This window comes from Rhinoraja longicauda, chromosome 26 (genome assembly GCF_053455715.1).
Source record: "Rhinoraja longicauda isolate Sanriku21f chromosome 26, sRhiLon1.1, whole genome shotgun sequence".
Taxonomy (NCBI): Eukaryota; Metazoa; Chordata; class Chondrichthyes; order Rajiformes; family Arhynchobatidae; genus Rhinoraja; species Rhinoraja longicauda.
Window position 1 is genome coordinate 825,893 of NC_135978.1, and position 22,839 is coordinate 848,731.

At 43.2% G+C, this 22,839-nt stretch overlaps 1 protein-coding gene across 4 annotated transcripts in view; it reads left to right on the plus strand.

Moving 5' to 3' along the window:
- The window catches only part of gosr1 (golgi SNAP receptor complex member 1), a 61,625-nt gene that overhangs the window by 9,288 nt on the left and 29,498 nt on the right, over nt 1–22,839 (plus strand). For all 4 annotated transcript variants that reach the window (XM_078422248.1, XM_078422244.1, XM_078422246.1 and 1 more), the window contains exons 4-6: nt 2,719–2,826; nt 6,648–6,739; nt 8,288–8,362. In XM_078422248.1, the coding sequence (XP_078278374.1) occupies nt 2,719–2,826; nt 6,648–6,739; nt 8,288–8,362 (275 nt within the window). The remainder of the gene's footprint in view (nt 1–2,718; nt 2,827–6,647; nt 6,740–8,287; nt 8,363–22,839) is intronic.

Genomic DNA, 22,839 nt, shown 5'->3' on the forward strand with positions numbered 1-22,839 from the left:
TAACACGGCTGTAAATGACTGCTATTGATTTAATCCAATGTAATTTGGCTGGTATAATGATTCTGTACATGCTGCTGTGGAAACCAGGGCCAGGTGATGTGAAAGAAGTGCATTATCAGCCGTTTAAAATTACTTGATGCAATCGGGTAGCTATAACAATATCTTGTCATAGAGTCATACAGTGTGGAAACAGGCCCTAAGGCCCAACTTGCCCACACTGGCCAACATGGCCCATCTACACTAGTCCCACCTACCTGTGCTTGGTCCATATCCCTCCAAACTTGTCCTATCCATGTACTTGTCCAACAGTTTCTTAAATGATGGGATATTCCCAGCCTCAACTACCTCCTTTGCAGCTTGTTCCATACACACACCACCCTTTGTGTGAAGAAGTTACCCCTCAATCTTAATCTATTAGTTTGTTTAATAAAAAAGGTCAAAGCTTTCTTGTAGAGTTGTAACGATCCAAATAAATAATAAAAAAAGGTAAAGCATGGGGTCGGAAGGTTTGACGAGCGTGTGAAAATGCTGTGCTGTAGAGATTGTATGATTTCTGCTCCCTGGTGGTCCCCCTCTATTACCCCAAATACACCGGTCCTGGATTGCACCAGGAGTCCCCGTCTGAATGCACTTCAGTATCGCTGTAAGTACAGAGAAGATAACTTCATTTTATATTTCATAGCTGAAAATCAGTCCATTTAAAAAAATTAAACTGAAAGAACTTGTATTTGTGCAGTGCCGTATCACCTCAAATAATCATGTGCACATTTTGTGCATGGAGTTTTCTACATGCAGTAAGTAGATCAGTGAGCTTGTGATCTGTTTTAAATATTCTGCTCTGAAAACTGTCATAAGATGCTCTATAGGCAGATGAACATAATTTCTCTATCTGGTGTAGTTTAATTTTACAGTTTAGTTTATTGTCATGTGTACCGAGGTACAGGGAAAATCTTTTTGTTGCGTGCTAACCAGGCAGTGGAAAGACAATACATGATTAGTTACAATCGAGCCGTCCACAGTGTACAGATACAGGATAAAGGGAATAACGTTTAGTACAAGGTAAAGTCCATCAAAGATAGCCCGAGGGTCTCCAATGAGGTCGATGGGAGATCACGACTGCTCTCTGGTTGTGGTAGGATGGTTCAGTTGCCTGATAACAGCCAGGAAGAAACCGTCCCTGAATCTGGAGGTGTGCGTTTTCAACAGACACCCCTGTCTGTCGCTGTTATTTTGCAAATGCAGCCTGCTATGTTTTGAGAATTCAGCCTGTTTTTATGGCTAGTTTGGTTCTGTTTGCACAATATGAACACCACCATGTGAAGCAGACTGCTGCTTTGGGGTAGTGTTCATTTGAATGTTCATGTAGTTGTACTGCAATCCATGTGGGGAAGAGAGCTCCATCGAATTAGTGGAGACTTGCTGAAGGTGAAAGGGAATTCACAGTCTGTATCATTGTGCCCTACATGTTTCTGAGGATACGATGCCCATTTACTGTGGTTTCAGTGACCATGGACAAGGGCTTGCAAGGAGCTGCCTGTGAGTGGTGCAGCAGTGGGAACCTGCTTACCGTCTCTTTCATCATGTGCTGTACCGACAGGTATTCCACTGGCAGCTCGCCCCACTATCAAAACAGCCCCAGTGAAAGGTCACACTGCATCTGGCTATGTAGAGTGCAGTGGCATCCAGATCTATTTACACGGTGGCGCAGTGGTGGAGTTGCTGCCTCAACGCTCACAGCGCCAGAGATCCGGGTTCAATCCCGACTACGGGTGCTGTCTGAACGGAGTTTGTACGTTCTCCCTGTGACCTGTGTGGGTTTCCTCCGGGTGCTCCGGTTTCCTCCCACACTCCAAAGATGTGCAGGCTTGTAGGTTAATTGGCTTGGGTTTGTATACTTGGTATAAGAGTAAATTGCCCATAATGCGTGTCGGCATTGTGTTAATGTGCGGGGATCGCAGGACGGTGCGGACTCGGTGGGCCGAAGGGCCTGTGTCTGCACTGTATCTCTAAACTAACCTAACATTAGCAGGGAAGTTGGAAGAATATTGCTTATTACGGTGCTTTTTTTGTTATGGTGCGTGCCAGTATGATGTACTGACACCTCTAAAAATTAAAAAACGAGATCTTCAATTTTGTTGAGTTTTTACTATTACACAACGATGATTAAAGTTTTACGGTGGGAGGGGCAAAGTTTGACGTAGATGTAAGGGGCAAGGGTGATGAGTGCCTGGCACATGCTGCTGGGGATGGTGGTGGAGGCAGATATAGATAGTGGCGTTCAAGATGCTTTTAGATAGACACCTGGCTATGGAGGGACATGGATCAGGTGCAGGCAGATGAGATTAGTTTATCTCGGCAATGTTCTCAGCACATGGTGCACTGAAGGGGCCCAATCTTGCACTTTACCTTTCGATGTTCTATTTGTTTTTAAATCATTAAGTAAATTAGGCGATCAGACCCTTAAACAGTTGAATGGCTTTGTGGAGCCGATCCTGCCATAGTCACCAACAGCAATGAGCATGTATGTACCAGTACCCTTTGGTCTACTCAAGCATGGCCTGTCCATTTTCTCAGCTACAGATGGAGGGCTGCATTTTAAATGATTATAAAAAAGAGAAAGATGAAAGTAAACATTGAAAATTATATATTGACAAAGTGCTGTACTCTGAGCCTTGTTCTTTTCGTGTACACTTTTCAATGTTTGTTTATTGTTTGTAGCTCACAGGAATCAATGACAAAATGGCAGAATACACTTCAACACCTGGAGTGACATCATTGAACGCAGCACTCATGCACACACTACAGCGGCACAGGGATATTCTACAGGTAAGGCACCGCAGGAACGAAGATGCAGTCTATCACAACGACCTTTGTGGATTGATGGCATCTTTTTTTCCCCTCCCCACAATAGTCTTGTGCCTTTGAGCTAGCCAGTAGAACAATGATGCTACAACACCCCCCCCCTCCCCCTGCCACCCAACCCCTCTATAACAACGCCCCAAATACCTCACCCAAACCGTAGAAACAAACAACTGCACGTGCTAGTTTACAGTCACATGTATGTGGCCTGTATCCCTCTCGCTCATGCTTGTTCATGGGTATATCTACATGCCACTAGAGTGCCTCTATCATGTCAGCATCTACCATCTCCGTACCATTGTGTTCCAGGTCTCCACCGTTTGGTGTAAAATAAAACATACCTCACACATCATCTATACTATACATATTTTCCTCCATGTTTTGACCTGATATTTACTGAGACAAATAAATATCATTATAAATATAATGTTTTCCTTTTTAGTTTTAGTTTTGGCAGTCTAATTTTATGTTACTGAAATGCAAATTCGCACATTTTTCTTAGAAGTTCCCGTAGTTCATTACCGTATTAAATACGTTCAATATAGTTAAAACAATCATCAGTCAAGATTTTGAAAACATTTGGTATATATGTGTACTTTGTGATTACTGAAACTAATACAAATTAACAGTTTAAAAAACTACATACATGAATAAATATTATTGCATACATGCATTTCTTAATATTTATATAAATTTTTTGTAACAAAATGTGTATGTAACAATAAAAACGTATGTGTAAATTTTGTTCATGTCTTGCGGTTCTCAAACATCTGAACTTTATCGTATGTGGCTCTTACATTAAGCAAGTTTGGCCACCCCTGATCTATAGACTGTTCCCTTCTCACCTTAAACCAGTCTGAAGTACCGTCCCAACCTGAAACGTCCCCATTACCACCTCAGATGCTGCCTGACCCGTAGAGTTCTTCCAGCCCTTGGTGTTTTGTTCAAGGTTCCATCATCTGCAATTGCTTGTGCCACTAGGCGCTGCAGTTCATTTTATCAAAGCTTATTTTTGAAATTGCATCACTTTGAATGAAATTGCATAAATGGTAATATTGATAGAAAAGCTTCTGAAATATTGTCTTCACAAAATAAAGGGAAAGTGGTGGAAGAATCATTAATTTTCATCAAATATTTGCCAATTCTTAAAACTGAAAGTGCGGTTATAATGCTGAAATATCAGATCTTCGTGAAATGTAAATGGATAAATTGCAGAGTAAATTGTTAACAGGAGAGATTTATCACGATTGTAGATTGGATGTCAGTTGTCAACCTCAGCATTAGGTGATTGAAAGCTGTTGAGCAATAGCTTCCCTGCAAGTGATCTCTTTGTATTTTAATTAGGGATTGTTGGCGAATATAGTGATAATCCATTAATATAACATTGAAAATAATGTGCCTCTTTCTTTTGGAAAACTTGTATGTTCATTATAAATTCAATTTAATAGAATGACAACTCCAACTAAAATATCACGGATTTTGATGCCCCTTTGGGAAAGATTGTAATATTTAATTATGGTATCTGCAATTCTATTAATAATTATAAAAACATTTAGAAGATTTGGCGGTCAGAAAGACTCCTGTGTTTGCAAAGTTAATCATTGGGTCAAAGATACAGCATGGGAAAGCCTCTTCTGCCCACCGAGCTCACACCGACCGATCAGCAACTGCACATCTGCCCATCTACACCAATCCTACATTAATCCCACTTTGTTCTCTGCACGTTACGATTTACTCTTCCCCCCCCCCCCCCCCCCCCCCCACATTCTCTACCTCTCTTCGTGAATTTTATGCTTCAAAGAATCTGAACTATCATTCGGTCAAGAACTAAATACTTTGTCCAAAATTATTGTTGTTGATTCTTCTTGTGGTGAAGAGGTAGATTGAACTAAACAAATTATCTTTGTACTTCAAAACAAGTAGGTAGCATGTAATTAAACAAGTTAGGGCGGCACGGTAGTGCAGCGGTAGAATTGCTGCCTCACAACTCCAGAGACCCGAGTTCGATCCCGACTGCGGGCGCTGTCTGTACGGAGTTTGTACGTTCTCCCCGTGACCTGCGTGGGTTTTCTCCGGGTGCTCCGGCATCCTCCCACATCAGGTTTTAGGTTAATTAGCTTCGGTAAAGAGCAAATTGTCTTTAGTGTACAGGGTGATCGCTGGTCGGCACAGACTTGGTGGGCGAAGTGCCTGTTTCTGCGCTGTATCTCTAAAGTCTAAAGATGAGCAGGCATCCGTTTTGACTTATCGTATCTCCTTCTTCTGGAAGTACAGGTGAAATGATGTTGATAATTATATGTCTGTGACGAAATATGTACGTTGAGCATTTTCATTACCTAACCATTCCAATCTCTATTTAATAAAAGACAAAGGTGAATTTTTTTTTAGTTGCTAATTCTGAATGAACACAATTCATTGACTGGGCTGTTACATAAATAATCCTGGAAGATAACAGATTTCAAAGATTTTTATCATATTGGCTGCAAATTCTACTGCCCCTTTCTGTTGATCTTTTCTCCTGTCACGTTGGAATAGATGTTTGGTGCAAGTAGATAAAATTTTAAGTGGTGCCTTTTATTACCTTAGTGTTGCAGTACAGTTTGGCAGAGCCAGCACTGACTGCAAAAGGGTTATAATAAAACTTACACTGTTTCAGCCCAATACTGTCTACCATTTATTCACACCAGTAGCCATGCCAGAGGGTGGCGAATCTGTGGAATTCTTTGCCACAGAAGGCTGTGGAGGCCAAGTCAGTGGATATTTTTAAGACGGAGATGGATAGAGTCTTGATTATTACGGGTGTCAGGGGTTATGAGGAGATGGCAGGAGAATGGGGTTAGGAGGGAGAGATAGATCAGCCATGATTGGCGGTGTAGACTTGATGGGCCGAATGGCCTAATTCTGCTCTTTTCACTTATGACCATATAGATTATTAAGGAGCACACAAAATAATCAGCATCCTAAATGGATAGCCACAATGTATCAACAGGACGCATGGTGGCACAGCGGGTTGAGCTGCTGCCTTCAGCGCCAGAGACCCGGGTTCCATCCTGATTGCCAGTGCTGTCTGTACGGAGTTTGTACGAGTTTGTACGTTCTCCCTATGACTGCATGGGTTTCTCCAGGTGCTCCGGTTTCCTCCCACACTCCAAAGACGTGCAGGTTTGCAGGTTAATTGGCTTTGGTCAAAATTGTAATTTGTCCCAAGTGTGTCGGATAGTATTAGTGTACGGGGTGATCGCTGGTCAGCGTGGACTCGGTGGGCCGAAGGGCCTGTTTCCATGCCGTACCTCAACTTAACTAAACCAAACTAAACAAACACAAACCAAATGTATATGGGATAGGCACCTCTGAGTCGCAGTGTTATTGAACCACTGACAGACAAGGGCTGGTGTCAGATATTCATCAACCAAGGGAGACAGAGCCATATAAATTCAGGGGCATCCAGTGTAATCGAGGCAGCTTCAAGCATGTGTTGACAACATACAGGATCTGAGGGCATGGTCAGGCAATGCCAATGATGATTTACTTCACTGTTGGCCAAACCCAGTATGGGCTATCAATGCGAACGTAACTAATAAGTTACATGCTGCCGTATTGGCTGTCAGAGGCTGCTGAGCGCAGCATTTGGTATTGGTAGAAGAGCCTTGATGCAGGAGGGTTTCTAGGGCTTTAGTTTCTGGGGCTTGCAAAATAACGTGGATCTTCCAATTGACGGGCTCTCTTGTAGAAGTTATGCTGCAAAAGAAAATACAGCTAACAGTTTCATACTTTTATTTTCTTTGCAGGATTATACACATGAATTTAATAAAACCAAAGCAAACTTTATTGCAATCCGAGAACGAGAAGACTTGTTGGGATCAGTTCGGAAAGATATTGAGTAAGTGAGCAATTGTTGTTCAGCATGGTCAGTTCTTGAAATAGTTTGCAAACTTTTTATTTGTTACATATGCCACCAAACTGGTATTAATAGAAGCTTGATGGATCCATTGAATGCTATTTGAAATATGTATTGATCAAAAGAATACTTTTTGTGTTCCATACTAGTTTAGTTTATTGTCACATGTACAGAGAGAGGTACAGTGAAAACCTTTTTTTGCGTGTTAACGAGTCAGCGGAAAGACAATACGCGATAACAATCTAGCCGTTTGCAGCATACAGATACATGACAAGAGAATAACATTTAGAGCCCGATAAAGTCCATTAAAGTCCGATTTAGAGATAGTCCGAGGGTCTCCACTGAGGTTAATGGTAGCTCAGGACTACCCTCTGGCTGTTGGTAGGATAGTGCTAGTTGAGATTTTAAAAAATCATTCAGCAAGCATGGCAGTCGGGTGCTTCAATAAATCACATTTGTTTTTGTTAATCTATTTCTTGTTTTACATTGATCTTAAAATTAATTAGTGCAATGAATCTCACCCAAATTGATCACCTATGCTATGGCCCAACCACTGTCAAGTGCTGTGTTTTTGAGCATCAAAATATTTATTACCATAGAATTTAAAAACCTCAGGCGAAAGTAGGAATAGTACCTTCGTGTCTTCATATTTGTGCCAGCAGATTGCATTTTTCAAAGATAAGTAGTAATTTAACTACATTGAGAAGTAGAATTGATTGGCATGTAAAGATTTGCAAGGTGTGACAATGCATATCTTTGGATGAAGTAATACTCTTGTTATTTAGGAAGGATCTGCAGATGCTGGTTTAAATCGAAGATAGACACAAAATGCTGGAGTAACTCAGCGGGACGGGCAGCATCTCTGGGGAGAAAGAATGGGTGACGTTTCAGGTTGAGACCCTTCTTCAAACTGTTATTTACACTGGTAGTTTTAGTTTAGATTATTGTCACGTGTACTGAGGTACAGTGAAGACCTTTTGTTGCGTGCTATCCAGTCAGCGGAAAGATAATACATGATTACAATCGAACCATCCCCAGTGTACAGATACATGATAAAGGGAATAACATAAATAACGTTTAGTACAAGATAAAGTCCAGTGAAGTCCGATCAAAGATAGTCTGACGGTCTCCAATGAGGAAGATAGTAGTTCAGGATAGTAGATCAGTCTGAAGAAGGGTCTCGACCCGAAACGTCACCCATTCCTTACTCCAGTGATGCTGCCTGTCCTGCTGAGTTACTCCAGCACTCTGTGAAATGTCACCTATCCATGTTCTCCACAGATGCTGCCTGACCCGCTGAGTTACTCCAGCACTCTGTGAAATGTCACCTATCCATGTTCTCCACAGATGCTGCCTGACCCGCTGAGTTACTCCAGCACTGTGAAACGTCACCAATCCATGTTCTCCACAGATGCTGCCTGACCCGCTGAGTTACTCCAGCATCTCTGGACTCATGACTGCTCTCTAGTGGTTGATTGATATCTGGTGACCATAACAAAATACAATAAAGTCTTTCTATTTTCACCTCAGATCTTACAAAAGTGGATCGGGGGTTAACAACAGAAGAACAGAACTATTCCTAAAAGAACACGATCATCTCCGGAAGTAAGTTTCATGTTCCTGTTTCTCCACTGGTTGCAGTACGGTTGGGTTCCAAGTGAGCGTTGTAGTCAAGTAAAGCAAAGCAATGTGCTGTGTATCACCTCAATGCCGGTGAAGCATTTTGATTGGGTTTTTAAAATGTGTCTGGAGCGAGTAAAAGTGTGGTCACTTTATTATTCGGATATATACAACTGTGATGGCTTTTAAATAATGAACATTACTGGTATGTTCACTTTTTCACTAGTGTTGGTTTCTTGTGATTAATGCTATTCTGCTTTGTGCAATGCAGCTGATTGCTTCTTGATGAAATTAAGTCATATCTTATGTAGTTAAGTGCAAAGGTTAATTTCTAATTGAGCTTTTGGGGGAAATGGCACGTTTCTATTGGAGCTTACGACAGAGCTGTGCAGTGATCCATTCATTAATGAGCACGGAGAACAGTGTTTATGCGGCAACTCAGTTATACGTGAGGGAGGAAACCATAACATGTTTTTAAGATTGGGACCAAGTGATGCCACTTTCTAGCACTTACTTTTGAAACCCCTGTTTAATACTTAGACATTTTAAACAAAAAGCATTGCGACTTCAGTTCAGTTTAGTTTATTGTCACGTGGACCGAGATTCAATGAAAAGCTTTTTGTTGCGTGCCAACCAGTCAGCAGAAAGACAATACATGATTACAACCAATCCAGTTACAGCATATAGGTACGTGATAAGGCAGAGCAAGGTAAAGCCAGCAAAGTCCAGTCAAGGATAGTTCGAGGGACATCAGAGGTAGACAGTAGTTCAGCACAGCTCTCTGGTTGTGGTAGGATGAATCAATTGCCTGATAACAGCTTCTTGGAGAAGTAGATGTATTCTGATTACAGAGTGGAAGGATGGACATAGATTCTTGCAGTTTGTGGCATGTAGTTGGATGGGTGAAACGTACACTGTAGCGGAGAAAGCCTGAACGATATCCACGTGGCCAGTTGTTCAGTGCTTCCTAGCTTGCGGTGTTGTGAGTGACTGTGTGATGATTGCCTTTATACTAAGGTGAGGGTGAGGAACACAATAGAAGGATATGAAGGATCGAGATGGAAGCAAGAATCAAAGAGGAGATGAGAAGACCAGTGCGCAATCATCGAGGGGAAGCAAGATGAGGTTAGAATTAGAACACGAAGTAGATTGAACATACATAGAGCAGTACAGCCCAGGAACAGGCCCAACAGCCCACGATGACCCTGCCAAACGTGGTGCCTAACGTGTTAAATTAAGCGTGTGGTATGCCTTCAGAGTTAGAGGCGTAGGGTATGGAAGCTGGGTAGTCATGTTGTACAAGACTTTGGTAAGGGCTCATTCAGAGTATTTTCTGCAGTTCTGGTTGCAGATTAGAGGAACGATGTGCAGGCTTTGGGGAGGGTGCAGGAGAGAGAGATTCACCAGGATGTTGCCAAGATCGGAATGTATTAGCTACATAGAGCGGCAATGTAATAGAAGCATATATAATTATGAAAGTCATAAATAGGGTAGATAGTCTTTCTCCCAGAATGGAAATATTAAACACTAGAGGGCACAGGTTTCGGACGAGAAGAGGACGTTTCACAGAGATGTGTGAGGCAAGTTTATTGGTGCAGAGAGTGTTGGGTCCCGGGAACACCCCATCAGGGGAGGTGGTGGAAGCAGATAAGATAATGGCATTTAAGGGGCATTTATACAGACACATGAACAGGTAGCCAATAGAGAGATGTGGACCATGTACAGGCGGATGGGCTTTAGTTTGGCATCATGGTCAGTGCAGACATTGTGGGCCGAAGGGCCTGTTCTGTGTTGTACTTTTCTATGCTCTGTAAAACGCGTAGATCTGTCTAGTTTGTGGTAAAATGCCATCTTCTGGTTGCTTTTGGTGCAATTGTCACTGAACGGTAGTATAAATAATAGCCGTGCTCTACCTTGAAATAAGCATCCCAGAGTATTTCTTGTTCTGTCAGTCACATTAAAAAGAAATGCTTTAATACATGAATGTTGATGGTGGAGAAAGGTTTCTCCAGATATACTGCTGACCCGTGAGTTACTCCGGCATTTTGTGTCTAGCTACAGTAGAAAGTCTGTTGTTTGTGATATAGAACATGTGTACCTGTGAATGAAATATGATGCTCTACACTAAAGAGAGAAATATTAGAAGAGTCTCAGTAAAAAGCTGTGTGTGTGAGAGGCCTAGCTTCTGGTTGTTAATTTGGTCTTTCGTTTATTTCACAGAATGCTTTCGTCACATTTAATCAGGGAGTGTGTTGTAACTCTCACTCTGGACACTAATTTTACATGTTTAATTTCAAACTGTACCAAAACTCTTACTGGTGTGATTTAAACGTTTGTTGGCGCAATGTGAACGAGTGTCATTTTAACTCAATATTTTTTTGCCATTCAATATTTCTTTGACATTCTGCCCATGCAGAAAAGTTAATGAGTAACATTTTAAAACTAATATTTCAACAAATTAAAAAAGGTCTGAAGAAGGGTCCTGACCCGAATCGTCATCTATCCATGTTCTCCAGAGATGCTGCCTGACCCGCTGAGTTACTCCAGCACTCTGAAAAGTCACCTATCCATGTTCTCCAGAGATGCTGCCTGACCCGCTGAGTTACTCCCGCACTCTGTGTCTTTGTAAATGACTTGGATGAAGGGATGAAAAGTACCATTAGCAAATTTGCAGATGATACAAAGCTGGGTGGCAGTGTGAACTGTGAGGAAGATGCTATGAGGTTGCAGGGTGACTTGGACAGGTTGTGTGAGTGGGCGGATGCATGGAAGATGCAGTTTAATGTGGATAAGTGTGAGGTTATCCACTTTGGTGGTAAGAATAGGAAGGCAGAGTCTTATCTGAATGGTGTCAAGTTAGGAACAGGGGACGTACAACGACATCTGGGTGTCCTAGTGCATCAGTCACTGAAAGGAAGCATGCAGGTAGAGCAGGCAGTGAAGAAAGCCAATGGAATGTTGGCCTTCATAACAAGAGGAGTTGAGTATCGGAGCAAAGAGGTCCTTCTGCAGTTGTACAGGGCCCTAGTGAGACCGCACCTGGAGTACTGTGTGCAGTTTTGGTCTCCAAATTTGAGGAAGGATATTCTTGCTATTGAGGGCGTGCAGCGTAGGTTTACTAGGTTAATTCCCGGAATGGCGGGACTGTCATATGTTGAAAGACTGGAGCGACTAGGCTTGTATACACTGGAATTTAGAAGGATGAGAGGAGATCTTATCGAAACGTATAAGATTATTTAAGAGGTTGGACACGTTAGAGGCAGGAAACATGTTCCCAATATTGGGGGAGTCCAGAACAAGGGGCCACAGTTTAAGAATAAGGGGTAGGCCATTTAGAACTGAGATGAGGAAAAACTTTCAGTCAGAGAGTTGTGAATCTGTGGAATTCTCTGCCTTAGAAGGCAGTGGAGGCCAATTCTCTGAATGCATTCAAGAGAGAGCTAGATAGAGCTCTTAAGGATAGCAGAGTCAGGGGGTATGGGGAGAAGGCAGGAACGGGGTACTGATTGAGAATGATCAGCCATGATCACATTGAATGGCGGTGCTGGCTCGAAGGGCCGAATGGCCTCCTCCTGCACCTATTGTGTATTTGCAGTTCCTTCTTTCTTCAAATGATCCTATTTTCAAGCAATGTTTGTGGAGGTAATGCCGACTCACTTATATATGCAAATCAGAATTGTGCATTTTCAATTTTCATTTCAGTTGATGTTCTGGTATGAGGGTATAATCGGGGAATAAGACAAAAGATTGTAGATAGACAAATTGGAATGCAATATCTGGACAAATTGGAATGCAATATCTGTGCATTGTCTCCAGATGGCAGAAGTGTTAAACTAGATGTGAAAACCTACCACTGCCCCCTTCCTGTGCCTGAGAGGAACTGCGGAACTGAACAGAGAACCGGCAGCCTTCACAGTCGCATTGAGTCATAGAGTGATGCAGTGTGGGAACATGCCCTTCGGCTCAACTTACCCACACCGACTATCATGTCCCATCTGCCTGCGTTTGGCCCAAATCCCTCCAAACCTGCCCTATCAATCTACCTGTCCAAATGTTTCTTAAACATTGTGATACTCCCTGCCTCAACTACCTCCTCTGGCAGCTCGTTCCAGACACCAACCACCCTTTGTATAAAAAAAGTCACCCCTCAGGTTGCTTCTAAATCTTTCCCCCCTCCCCTTAAATCTATGTCCTCTGGTTTTCGATTCCCCTACTCTAGGCAAGAGACTCTGTGTCTACCCAATCTATTCCTTTCATGATTTTGTACACCTATATAAGATCACCTAGTGTGGACAGAACTAGTGTCCATGATTGGTGGTTGGCGGGCTCAGACTCGGTGGGCCAAAGGGCCAGTTTCCACGCTGTAACTCGACTACATGGGTGTGGTATTCCTGTGTGCTGTGTGTGTGATATTGTGCCAGAGCATAGCTCAGTACCATCACTAGTTGGTGAAGTTCCAGTGAAGCCAGCGAGGAAAATGGATACGTTTCCAGCAAACCAGTTAATAAGTGAGTAACTTACTTACCCTCTTAACTCATTGGTTGTGGTGATAAACGTGACATTTTGCAAAGCACCTGCCCAGTCAACAAACTCCAGGCAAAGGCTAGGCTGCCCAGTCCACAAACCCCAGGCAAAGGTTGGGCTGCCCAGTCCACAAACCCCAGGCAAAGGCTGGGCTGCCCAGTCAACAAACCCCAGGCAAAGGCATGCTGAACCACTCACACGTCAAAACCACCGCGACATGGGGAAATACTGCTGATAGTTGTTCCGCTCCTGCTGAAATGAACTGATCTGACGTGTGGATTTAAATGATTCATTTCTGCATTCTTCGTTAAAAGGTTTTTTTTGTATTTGATGAATGAAGTGGCTTGGCGGTGTTTGAGCCAAGGATATTACTGCAGTGCCTCTTGTTGGCTGAGCTGCAGCATGAGTCCGTCTCTGCGTTGTCCAGATGCAGGAAAGGGTGTGAACTGTTCTGCTGATTGTTCTGTTTCCGTTAGCCGTGAAACGTAGACTATTGTCTCTTTCATCAAAGTCCCAAAGGTACCAACTTTTACCTGAGTGTACAGCAATTGTCACTCCTGTTTCTAACCGTTGCTTGCCGAAGCAATGCATTCTGTGTGAGGAAAGGCAGTGAGTGTTGAGAATGTCGTTCCAGCTGAGTGTTGTCCAGTTGTGGTTGCATGCAGGAGTCATGCGGCAGTGAGACTAGGTTCCTCACCCAGCTTGCTTGTCCCTTGTCAGGCCAGCCATCAAACTTTCATGTAATACAAAGGAAAATGGATAGGTGATGTTTCAGGTTGTGACATTCTAGGGTCCTGACCTGAAACGTCATCTATCTATTTTCTCCAGAGAGATACTGCCTGACCCACTGAGTTACTCCAGCATTTTGTCCCTATAATCAAATTCTCATCTTCCATTTGATTTGCTTTTTCAAATAAGGCATGAAATGTGCACTTTTCATTTGCTTTCTTGCCACACTCAATCAAAGTTGTATGTTTAATTTATTAGCATTTATAACATCTCCATGCGCTATAAATTGAATGAAAAATATCAGAATCTTTTACTTTATGCAAATAATAATGCATCCTTTGAATTACATTTAACATGGTTTTAAAGTTGCATGTAGAGGCAGCTCTTCCACACTGCCTCATGGCCAACCTGCCAGAGGGAGTTTAGAAATATAGAAAATAGGTGCAGGAGTCGGCCATTCGAGCCAGCACCGCCATTCAATATGATCATGGCTGATCATCCACAATCAGTACCTCGTTCCTGCGTTCTCCCCGTGTCCCTTAATTCCGTAGTAGTTTCTGTATGATTCCTTGAGTTTCGGTAGCATCGTTCAGACTTTCCTGGTTCAGTGATGATTGACAGGTGATTGTTGGCCAGAATGCACCAGTCCCCTTCACCACCCTGGATCTGTTTCCTTAACTTGAGAGGGCAAATGGGCCTTGATCTTTTAGACTTGAGAGATACAGCGCTGAGAGAAGGTGTCGCCAATAATATTTCCAGGCTTAGTTCCTGAAGAAACAGGCTGGGCCTTGAGGGTTCCCATAATGGACTATATATGTTGGTCGCAGCAGTTTATGATTTCCTTTTAATGTTCCCGACGTTAGTGTTCAGGGTGTGCTGGCTCGTGCAGTCTGAAGAAGGGTCTCGGCCCCAAACGCCACCCATTCCTTCTCTCCAGAGATGCTGCCTGACCCGCTGAGTTACTTCAGCATTTTGTATCTCGTGCAATCTGATCTCTATTGGTATCCTATCAACTGGCTGTCTCTTTGAAAGATCTTTGAAAATGGATAAAACAGCACAAAAGTTAAAAGCGAAGCATGTTGAACAGGGCTCATCAACATTTGAAAGATAATTCATATTTTGTATGTCATATTTCACTTCTCTTAATGACTTTCTGACTCTTCAATTCACCGGATTGAATTAAATGTTAGATTGTTAGGGGAAATACTTTTTAAATCTTTGATTACATTGTGTGGCGGTTCTTTGATCCATTTAAAGGTCTGTTGGTCTGCCCTAAATGAAGATCAATTACATGTCAAATACCTGCCAAATAAAAATATGGGCGATAACAGGGAGTGTGGGTGGAAAGCAGTGTTCCCAGGGAAAACCCACGCAGGTCACGGGGGGAACGTAAACTCCGTACAGACAGCACCGGTAGTCAGGATCGAACCCAGGTCTCTGCCGCTGTGAGGCAGCAACTCTACCGCTGCACCACCGTGCATTGTAGCCAACAAACATCTTTGTTCAGCAGTAAATTAAATTAAAATAAACCCTTCACTGTGATGAATATTGTCTGAGAGAATGTTTGCTTAATGAGCAAGACGCCTGTGTTGCAGCTACTATTCTGTAGGTTTAGTCGCACACAATGGGAGAGAAAGAATACCTTTAAAATCTGCCTTTTTATTTCCCCGTAAGAGCTTCCATTGTCTTACATCAAACTGGGCTGGAGAATATTTCAAGCCGAAGGGGTGTTGGGAGAGAAGCTAGGAAGAGGAGAATGATTGAGGATTTACTTTAAGGTACATTAATCTATCACACTCCAGCTTTGCAAAGTGCCGTGCTGCTTTAATGATGACATTTCATAGCATCTTGTGAAAGGTCAGTGACTGGAAGGCAGACCCTGGGGATAAATGCAGATATCGCTTGTTCTTGCTTTTAATCCCCATGATTTATTTGGTGGAAGATCAGATGTCAGATTTTTGTTGTTGTTTTTGTGAGCAGATGTGATGTGTAGCTTGTGATGTGTTCCCCTGATACCTCAATGAATTGGAGTTGGTGGTGATCAGACAGGCTCAGAGCTCCGCTTCCATTCCGTGCTGTTGGCTGAAGTTCCCCGTCAGGTCAGCAGTGGTGCTCGACTTGGTGTCAATAAGTTTAGATTAACGAGAGTGGAATTGCTCAACAATTTTTACTACTGAATTAAAAACAGAAAATGCTAGAAATGCTAAACAGGCCAGGCAGCATCTGCAGAAAGAGAAACTCAATGTTTCATGTCAGAGAGACTGTATCAATGATTTAGATGAGAACGTACAAGGGGTGATTGGTAATTTTGCAGAAGATAGTCAAGAGGGTGATATTGTAGATAGTGAAGATGGTTGTCAAAAATCGTAGTAGGATCTTGATGGGCATATGAGCTGAGGAATGGTTAATGGAGATTAAAATAGAGAAGTGTTGGATTTTGGGAAGTCTAACCAGTGCGAGACCGATAGGGTGAATAGCAGGTCCCTGGGGAGTGGTGTAGAGCAGAATAGCAGGCCCCTGGGGAGTGGTGTAGAGCAGAGGGATCTAGGAGTTCAGGGACATGGTTCAATGAAGGTGGTATCACACGGAGAGAGGGTGGTTAACAACGCTTCTGCCACATTGTCCTTCACCAGTCGGAGTATTGAGTATAGAAGTTGGGAGGTCATGTTAGAATTGTGCAAGACATTGGTGAGGCTGCATTTGGTGTTATGTTCAGTTTTGGTCACCTTGTTTTAGGAAAGATGTTGTTAAGCTGAAAAGGATGCAGAGAAGATTTACAAGGATGTTGCCAGGATTAGAGGGCTTGAACTATAAGGGGAGAGTGAGCAGGCTAGGTCTTTATTCATTGGAGCGCAGGTGGATAAGTGCTGATCTCATAGAGGTGTGCAAGATCATGCGAGGAATAGATAGGACAAATGCACTGTCTTTTCCTAAAGTACGGGAATCAAAAACCAGAGGACATAAATTTAAGGTAAGGGGGAAAGATTTAATATGAACCTGAGGGGCAACTTTTTTACATAAAGGGTGGTAAGTATATGGATCGAGCTGCCAGAGGAAGTAATTGAAGCAGGGACTATCAGTGTTTTTAAAAAAAACATTTGGACTGGTAAATGGATAGATAGGTTTAGAGGGCTATGGGCCAAATTCAGGCATGTGGGACTAGTGTAGATGGGGCATGTTGGTCGGTGTGGGCAGGTGGGACTAGTGTAGATGGGGCATGTTGGTCGGTGTGGGCAGGTAGGACTAGTGTAGATGGGGCATGTTGGTCGATGTGGGCAGGTGGGACTAGTGTAGATGGGGCATGTTGGTCGGTGTGGGCAAGTGGGACTCGTGTATATGGGGCATGTTGGTCGGTGTGGGCAAGTGGGACTAGTGTAGATGGGGCATGTTGGTCGGTGTGGGCAAGTGGGACTCGTGTATATGGGGCATGTTGGTCGGTGTGGGCAAGTGGGACTAGTGTAGATGGGGCATTTTGGTCGGTGTGGGCAAGTGGGACTAGTGTAGATGGGGCATGTTGGTCGGCACATTCCACGACTCCTCGTCCTTTTACAGATGCTGCCTGACTTGCTGAATATTTCCAGCGTCCTCTATATATTTAAGATTATCAACATCTGCAGGGTTTTTTTAATTCATTTGGCTGCTGTTGAAGGCAAGAGTTGATTGCAGGTGTAAATGTAGCTCGGACCTTGGCTTCAAGGAGTAGCACCATACAGTTGGTTCCAACCATTTTAACGACCTAAAATGTTTATGTAGGTTGAGTATCGAATGAAATATAGGGAGAAAATAGCTTTCAGTGGTCAGAAATTGGTGGGTTGCTGTTGGTATATATCTGTACTTCATATTTAAAATGTCATGAACTGTATAGTAGTTAATGCCCCACCCATCCCACCAAACAGATCCTGTTTGCAATGTGATCACCATCCATGGCCCCCTTTCCATGCACTCCCGTTAAACTCACTGCAGCCTTGGTTCCCACACTTCCTTCATGCACACTGTGGCTAGTGCATTATGTCTCTTAGGAAAAACAAAAGGATGCAAAGTTTTAACCTTTGTCCTTTGTACCGGTGGTGCAGCGGGTAGAGCTGCTTCCGTACAGCGCTTGCAGCCCCGGGTTCCATTCCGACTACCGGGTGCTGTCTGTAGGGAGTTGCACGTGCTCCCCGTGACCTGCGTGGGCTTTCTCCGAGATCTTCAGTTTCCTCCCACACTCCAAAGACGTGCAGGTTTGTGGGTTAATTGGCTTGTGTTTGTATACTTGGTTTAAGTGTAAATTGTCCCTAGTGTGTGCAGGCTTGTGTTAATGTGCAGGGATCGCTGGTCAGCCTGGACTCAGTGGGCCGAAGGGCCTGTTTCCATGCTGTATCTCCAAAACTAAAACTAAATTTTAAGCAACCCAAGTTTTCGGCAACTTTTGCAGTTTGTTTGTGTTTGTTCGGGCTGTTAACAATCCAGAGGCCGCCTCAATGACAGTGTTGATCGTTTTATTGGGCTAATTCAGATTATTTATGCTTGCAATTGTAGAACTTTTGCCATCTGTTGTGAGGAGCGTTAAGACTTCCAGTGGGATTCTCATATCTGTTCTGATTCACGGATGATGAATCAATGTGTTGATTATAAAGATGAAGCTGCTGTACTCACAGTTACCAGATACATTCCCGGATCCCTGAGGAGGAAGATGGCTTCCTAATCTAGACTGGCATCAACTTACTGTGACACACAATTACTCTACTCAACATAACTCTGAATTGGTTGAGCAAATGTTCCAAATTAAGATAGTTGTATCAGTTTATTAAAACTTGCATCAAGATAGCATTTATTTTAAACCAGGCTTCTGCCATCCAATTGTACAATTGGGAGTTGTATTGTTTTGCCCTCTGGCCTCTAAAGGTACCTGTTTGTGAGAGAAAGAGAGGAGAAGCTGTTGCAGGGCATTTTCTTGCTACGATTAGGTGGCTGGGAGTTGAGGCAAGCAGGGATGTTTAGGTGGCTGGGAGTTGAGGCAAGCAGGGATGTTTAGGTGGCTGGGAGTTGAGGCAAGCAGGGATGTTTAGGTGGCTGGGAGTTGAGGCAAGCAGGGATGTTTAGGTGGCTGGGAGTTGAGGCAAGCAGGGATGTTTAGGTGGCTGGGAGTTGAGGCAAGCAGGGATGTTTAGGTGGCTGGGAGTTGAGGCAAGCAGGGATGTTTAGGTGGCTGGGAGTTGAGGCAAGCAGGGATGTTTAGGTGGCTGGGAGTTGAGGCAAGCAGGGATGTTTAGGTGGCTGGGAGTTGAGGCAAGCAGGGATGTTTAGGTGGCTGGGAGTTGAGGCAAGCAGGGATGTAAGCCTCATCTAGAGAAGAGATATTTGTGTCAAATTGAGACATTAGCTCTTAGAGCTAACAGAATCAAGGGATATGGGGAGAAAGCTGGAATGGAGTACTGATTCTGGATGATCAGCCATGATCATATTGAATGGCGGTGCTGGCTCGAAGGGCTGAATGGCCTCCTCCTGCACCTATTTTCCATGTTTCTAAATCACCATAAACTGCTTCAGTACCTCCGAAACAGGGAGTGAGTTCGTCAAAGGTAGACACAAAATACTGGAGTAACTCAGCGGGCGGGACAGGCAGCATCTCTGGAGAGAAGGAATGGGTGGCGTTTCTTCAGACTGAAGAAGGGTCTTGACCCGAAACATTGCCCATTCCTTCTCTCCAGGGATGCTGCCTGTCCCGCTGAGTTACTCCAGCATTTTGGTACAAAAAGGGAGATTGAATATACAAGAACTCAGTTTGAACGTTGATTTTATTTTCTTGTTAGATAGAGCCTTAGAGTCATACAGCATGGAAACAGGCCCTTCGTCCCAACTTGCCCATGTCGACCAAGGTGCCACACCTACACTAGCCCCACCTTTCTGCGTTTGGCCAGAACCCTCAATCTTCTTTATCCATGTACTGTGAAAATGTCTCTTAAATGTTGTTGCAGTATCTGCCTCAACTACCTCCACTGGCAGCTCGTTCCATACACTCACCACCCTCTGTGTGGAAAACGTTGCCCTTCGTGTTCCTATTAAATCTTTCCCCTCTCACCTTAAACCTATGCCCTCTAGTTCTAGATTCCCCTACTCCGGGTACAAGACTCTGTGCATCTATCTTATCTATTCCCCTCTTGATCTTATACATCTATACAAGATTACCCCTTATCCTCTTACGCTCCACAGAATAAAGAACTAAGGTAGACACAAAATGCTGGTGTAACTCAGCGGGACAGGCAGCATCTCTGGAGAGAAGGAATGGTCAATGTTTCAGGTCGAGACCCTTCTTCAGAATAAAGAACTAACCTGCCCAACCTCTCCCTATAGCTCAGGCCCTCAAATCCTGGCAACAGCCTCGTAAAAATATGTTCCTTGGTCTTGATCTCAGCTTGTTCCGTCCCTGTTACTTTTTACAACCTTATCTTGTGGATAATCTTCAATGCTTTTCAACTTAGCACTCACACTGCCAGGTTCATTTATGCCTAATAACACCATCAAGTGTAATAGCAACACAGCATTATAAACATTCCCTGTTTTGGTGCCTGACCTTGGTATGGTCAGCATTGGTTGCAGCAAACTTGCCCAAATATGTTAACACCTTTGAAGAATTTTATGGACCGTCATCAGATAGCTGGTCATGCAGCTTCATTAATGTCTTGTATAAAGACCTTGTTTTATCCAAATACGTCGCTCGTCTGCCCAGTCGGTCTTTTCCTGTCTCCTTTATAAAAACATTGGTGGAGTTGCATACATTTTTGAAGTGTCTTCAACCAGCATTTTTTTCTCATATATCTGCAACTGGCTCACGTTGGAATAAAAAGGTGCACTGTAGAATAACTAGGAGAAAAATAAATAATCATTAGACTGGCGTACACGCCATTTTTAGCCCTTTTATCCCTGCTGTTTTTACATTTCTTGCACTGTTAATGCTAATGATAGTGGAATCAAGTTTCTAACCTCTGCCTTGTAGCTGATCAATAAGTCACTCCCACCGTAGCCTGAGTTACTTTACAGCAATGCTCATCGATGCACCGAGCCAACCTCTGCTAACACCTTGCAACTAACATCTTTAATTTCCTGAACATCACATTTCCATTAGACATATCAGTAATAGATTTATCCGCAGAAAGCTAGTTCATTTCCGGAAGGAGATTCAGTTCCGTTTATGTTCCTGTTTTCATCTAATAAAATTATTTAATATAGTACGCTGCCATATCGTCCTCTTCCCCTGTACCCCACTACGGACATTGGACTTTGTCTGTGGAACTGATGCGCTGCAATGCTGAGAACTATATTCTGCACTCGGTATCTCCCCCTTTGCTCCACCTATTGCACCTTAGTTTGATTTGCTTGTATTTAGGTATAGTATTACCTGATCTGATTGGGTAATATGCAAAACAAAACCTTTCACTATACCTCGGTACACACACATGCTGGAGGCGGACACGAAACTGGGTGGCACGGTGGTGCAGCGGTAGAGTTACTGCCTTACAGCGCCAGAGACCCGGGTTCCATCCTGACTACAGGTGCTGTCTTTACGGAGTTTGTACCTTCTCCCCGTGACCTGCGGAGTTTTCTCCAGGTGCTCCGGTTTCCTCCCACACTCCAAAGAAGTACAGGTTTGTAGGTTCATTGGCTTTGGTAAAATTGTAAATTATCCCGTGTGTGTGTGCGTAGGTAGGATAGTGTTATTGTACATGGATCGCTGGTTGGTACAGACTCGGTTGGCCAAAGGGCCTAATTCCGCGCTGTATCTCTACCTAAACTTAACTAAACGTGACAATAAATCTAACATTGATGCACATCTAATGTTTACAAACTAAGTGAGAACTTTTGTTAACATGTTTTTATTAAAACTTAAAGTTCAAATAATTTGAAAGATTGTTCTTTCACTTGTTGACTTTATCTTCTTGCCCTACAATCCCCTATAAAGGCTGTGGGCCTACATATCCCTACATATCCCTACATGGGCCTATATATCCTATATATCCTACATATCCCTACATGGGCCTATATATCCCACTGTGGGCCTACATATCCCACCACTGGAAAATCTGATTTCAGTTCAATCTTCAGTGGACTGTGTTTGTTTGCACTACGGATGTTGGTTCAGCATGATTATGGTTCGCGGAATCTCAGCTCGATGCAGTAGTGCACTCCATGGGAAGTTGGTGCACTCCATGGGAAGTTGGTGCACTCCATGGGAAGTTGGTGCACTCCATGGGAAGTTGGTGCACTCCATGGGAAGTTGGTGCACTCCATGGGAAGTTGGTGCACTCCATGGGAAGTTGGTGCACTCCATGGGAAGTTGGTGCACTCCATGGGAAGTTGAACACTCAGACCTGTGCTGAGGGATGAAGGTATTGTCATCTCGAGCTACTGGTATTGATCAGTAAAATCCAGGTCTACTCCCCCACGCTTGCCGTTCTACCATTTCCACTGTTTGCATCCTTGTATCCCTCTTGTTATCACACCTTCCCCAGCCAACAATGAGCCATTGTGGGCTCCACCCTTCCTGAGGTCATCTGTTGCCAGCCCTGATTTGTTCTGGCCTTTTCTCACCCCCAGTTTATTTCTACTCCTCCCACCTCTACTTTCAGTCTGAAGAAGGGTTCGGACCTGAAACGCCACCTATTCTTTTTCGCCAGAGGTGTTGCCTGACTCGCTGAGTTACTCCAGTATTTTGTGTCTATCTTCGGTAGAAGCAAGTGCAGTTCCTTCCTACACATCTATTTATTGGCAAGTAGGAACAACAAAAAACATTGTAAATTGATAAGGAAATAATTTTATTTGTAAGCCAACCAGCTACAATGTGCTTACTGATATACTGTTCCTTTTGAATTCACATCCCATTCACTTTCATGTTCATTAACTAACGTAGAACTCCCATGGCAAATTACTTACAAAATCCCGTCTAGAATTAGCGTGATTTCTGTCATGTCCCATGAAACCTTTTTGTCCCATTTTACTTCCAAAGCTAATTACATTCTCTAAATTCTATAAAGCGTTTCCAGCACATTTCCCTCTTTGCATTCTCATTCAAAGTTCTACGCTTGGTATAGATTACATGAAATAAGCAATCAGATGTGGTACAAATATATATTGATGTTAAAATGAGATGCCATATATAATTACTCCAGTATGCCTCCTTTTACTTACAGGGTGTACCAGTGATTTAAAGCATTCTAATATGGTGAATT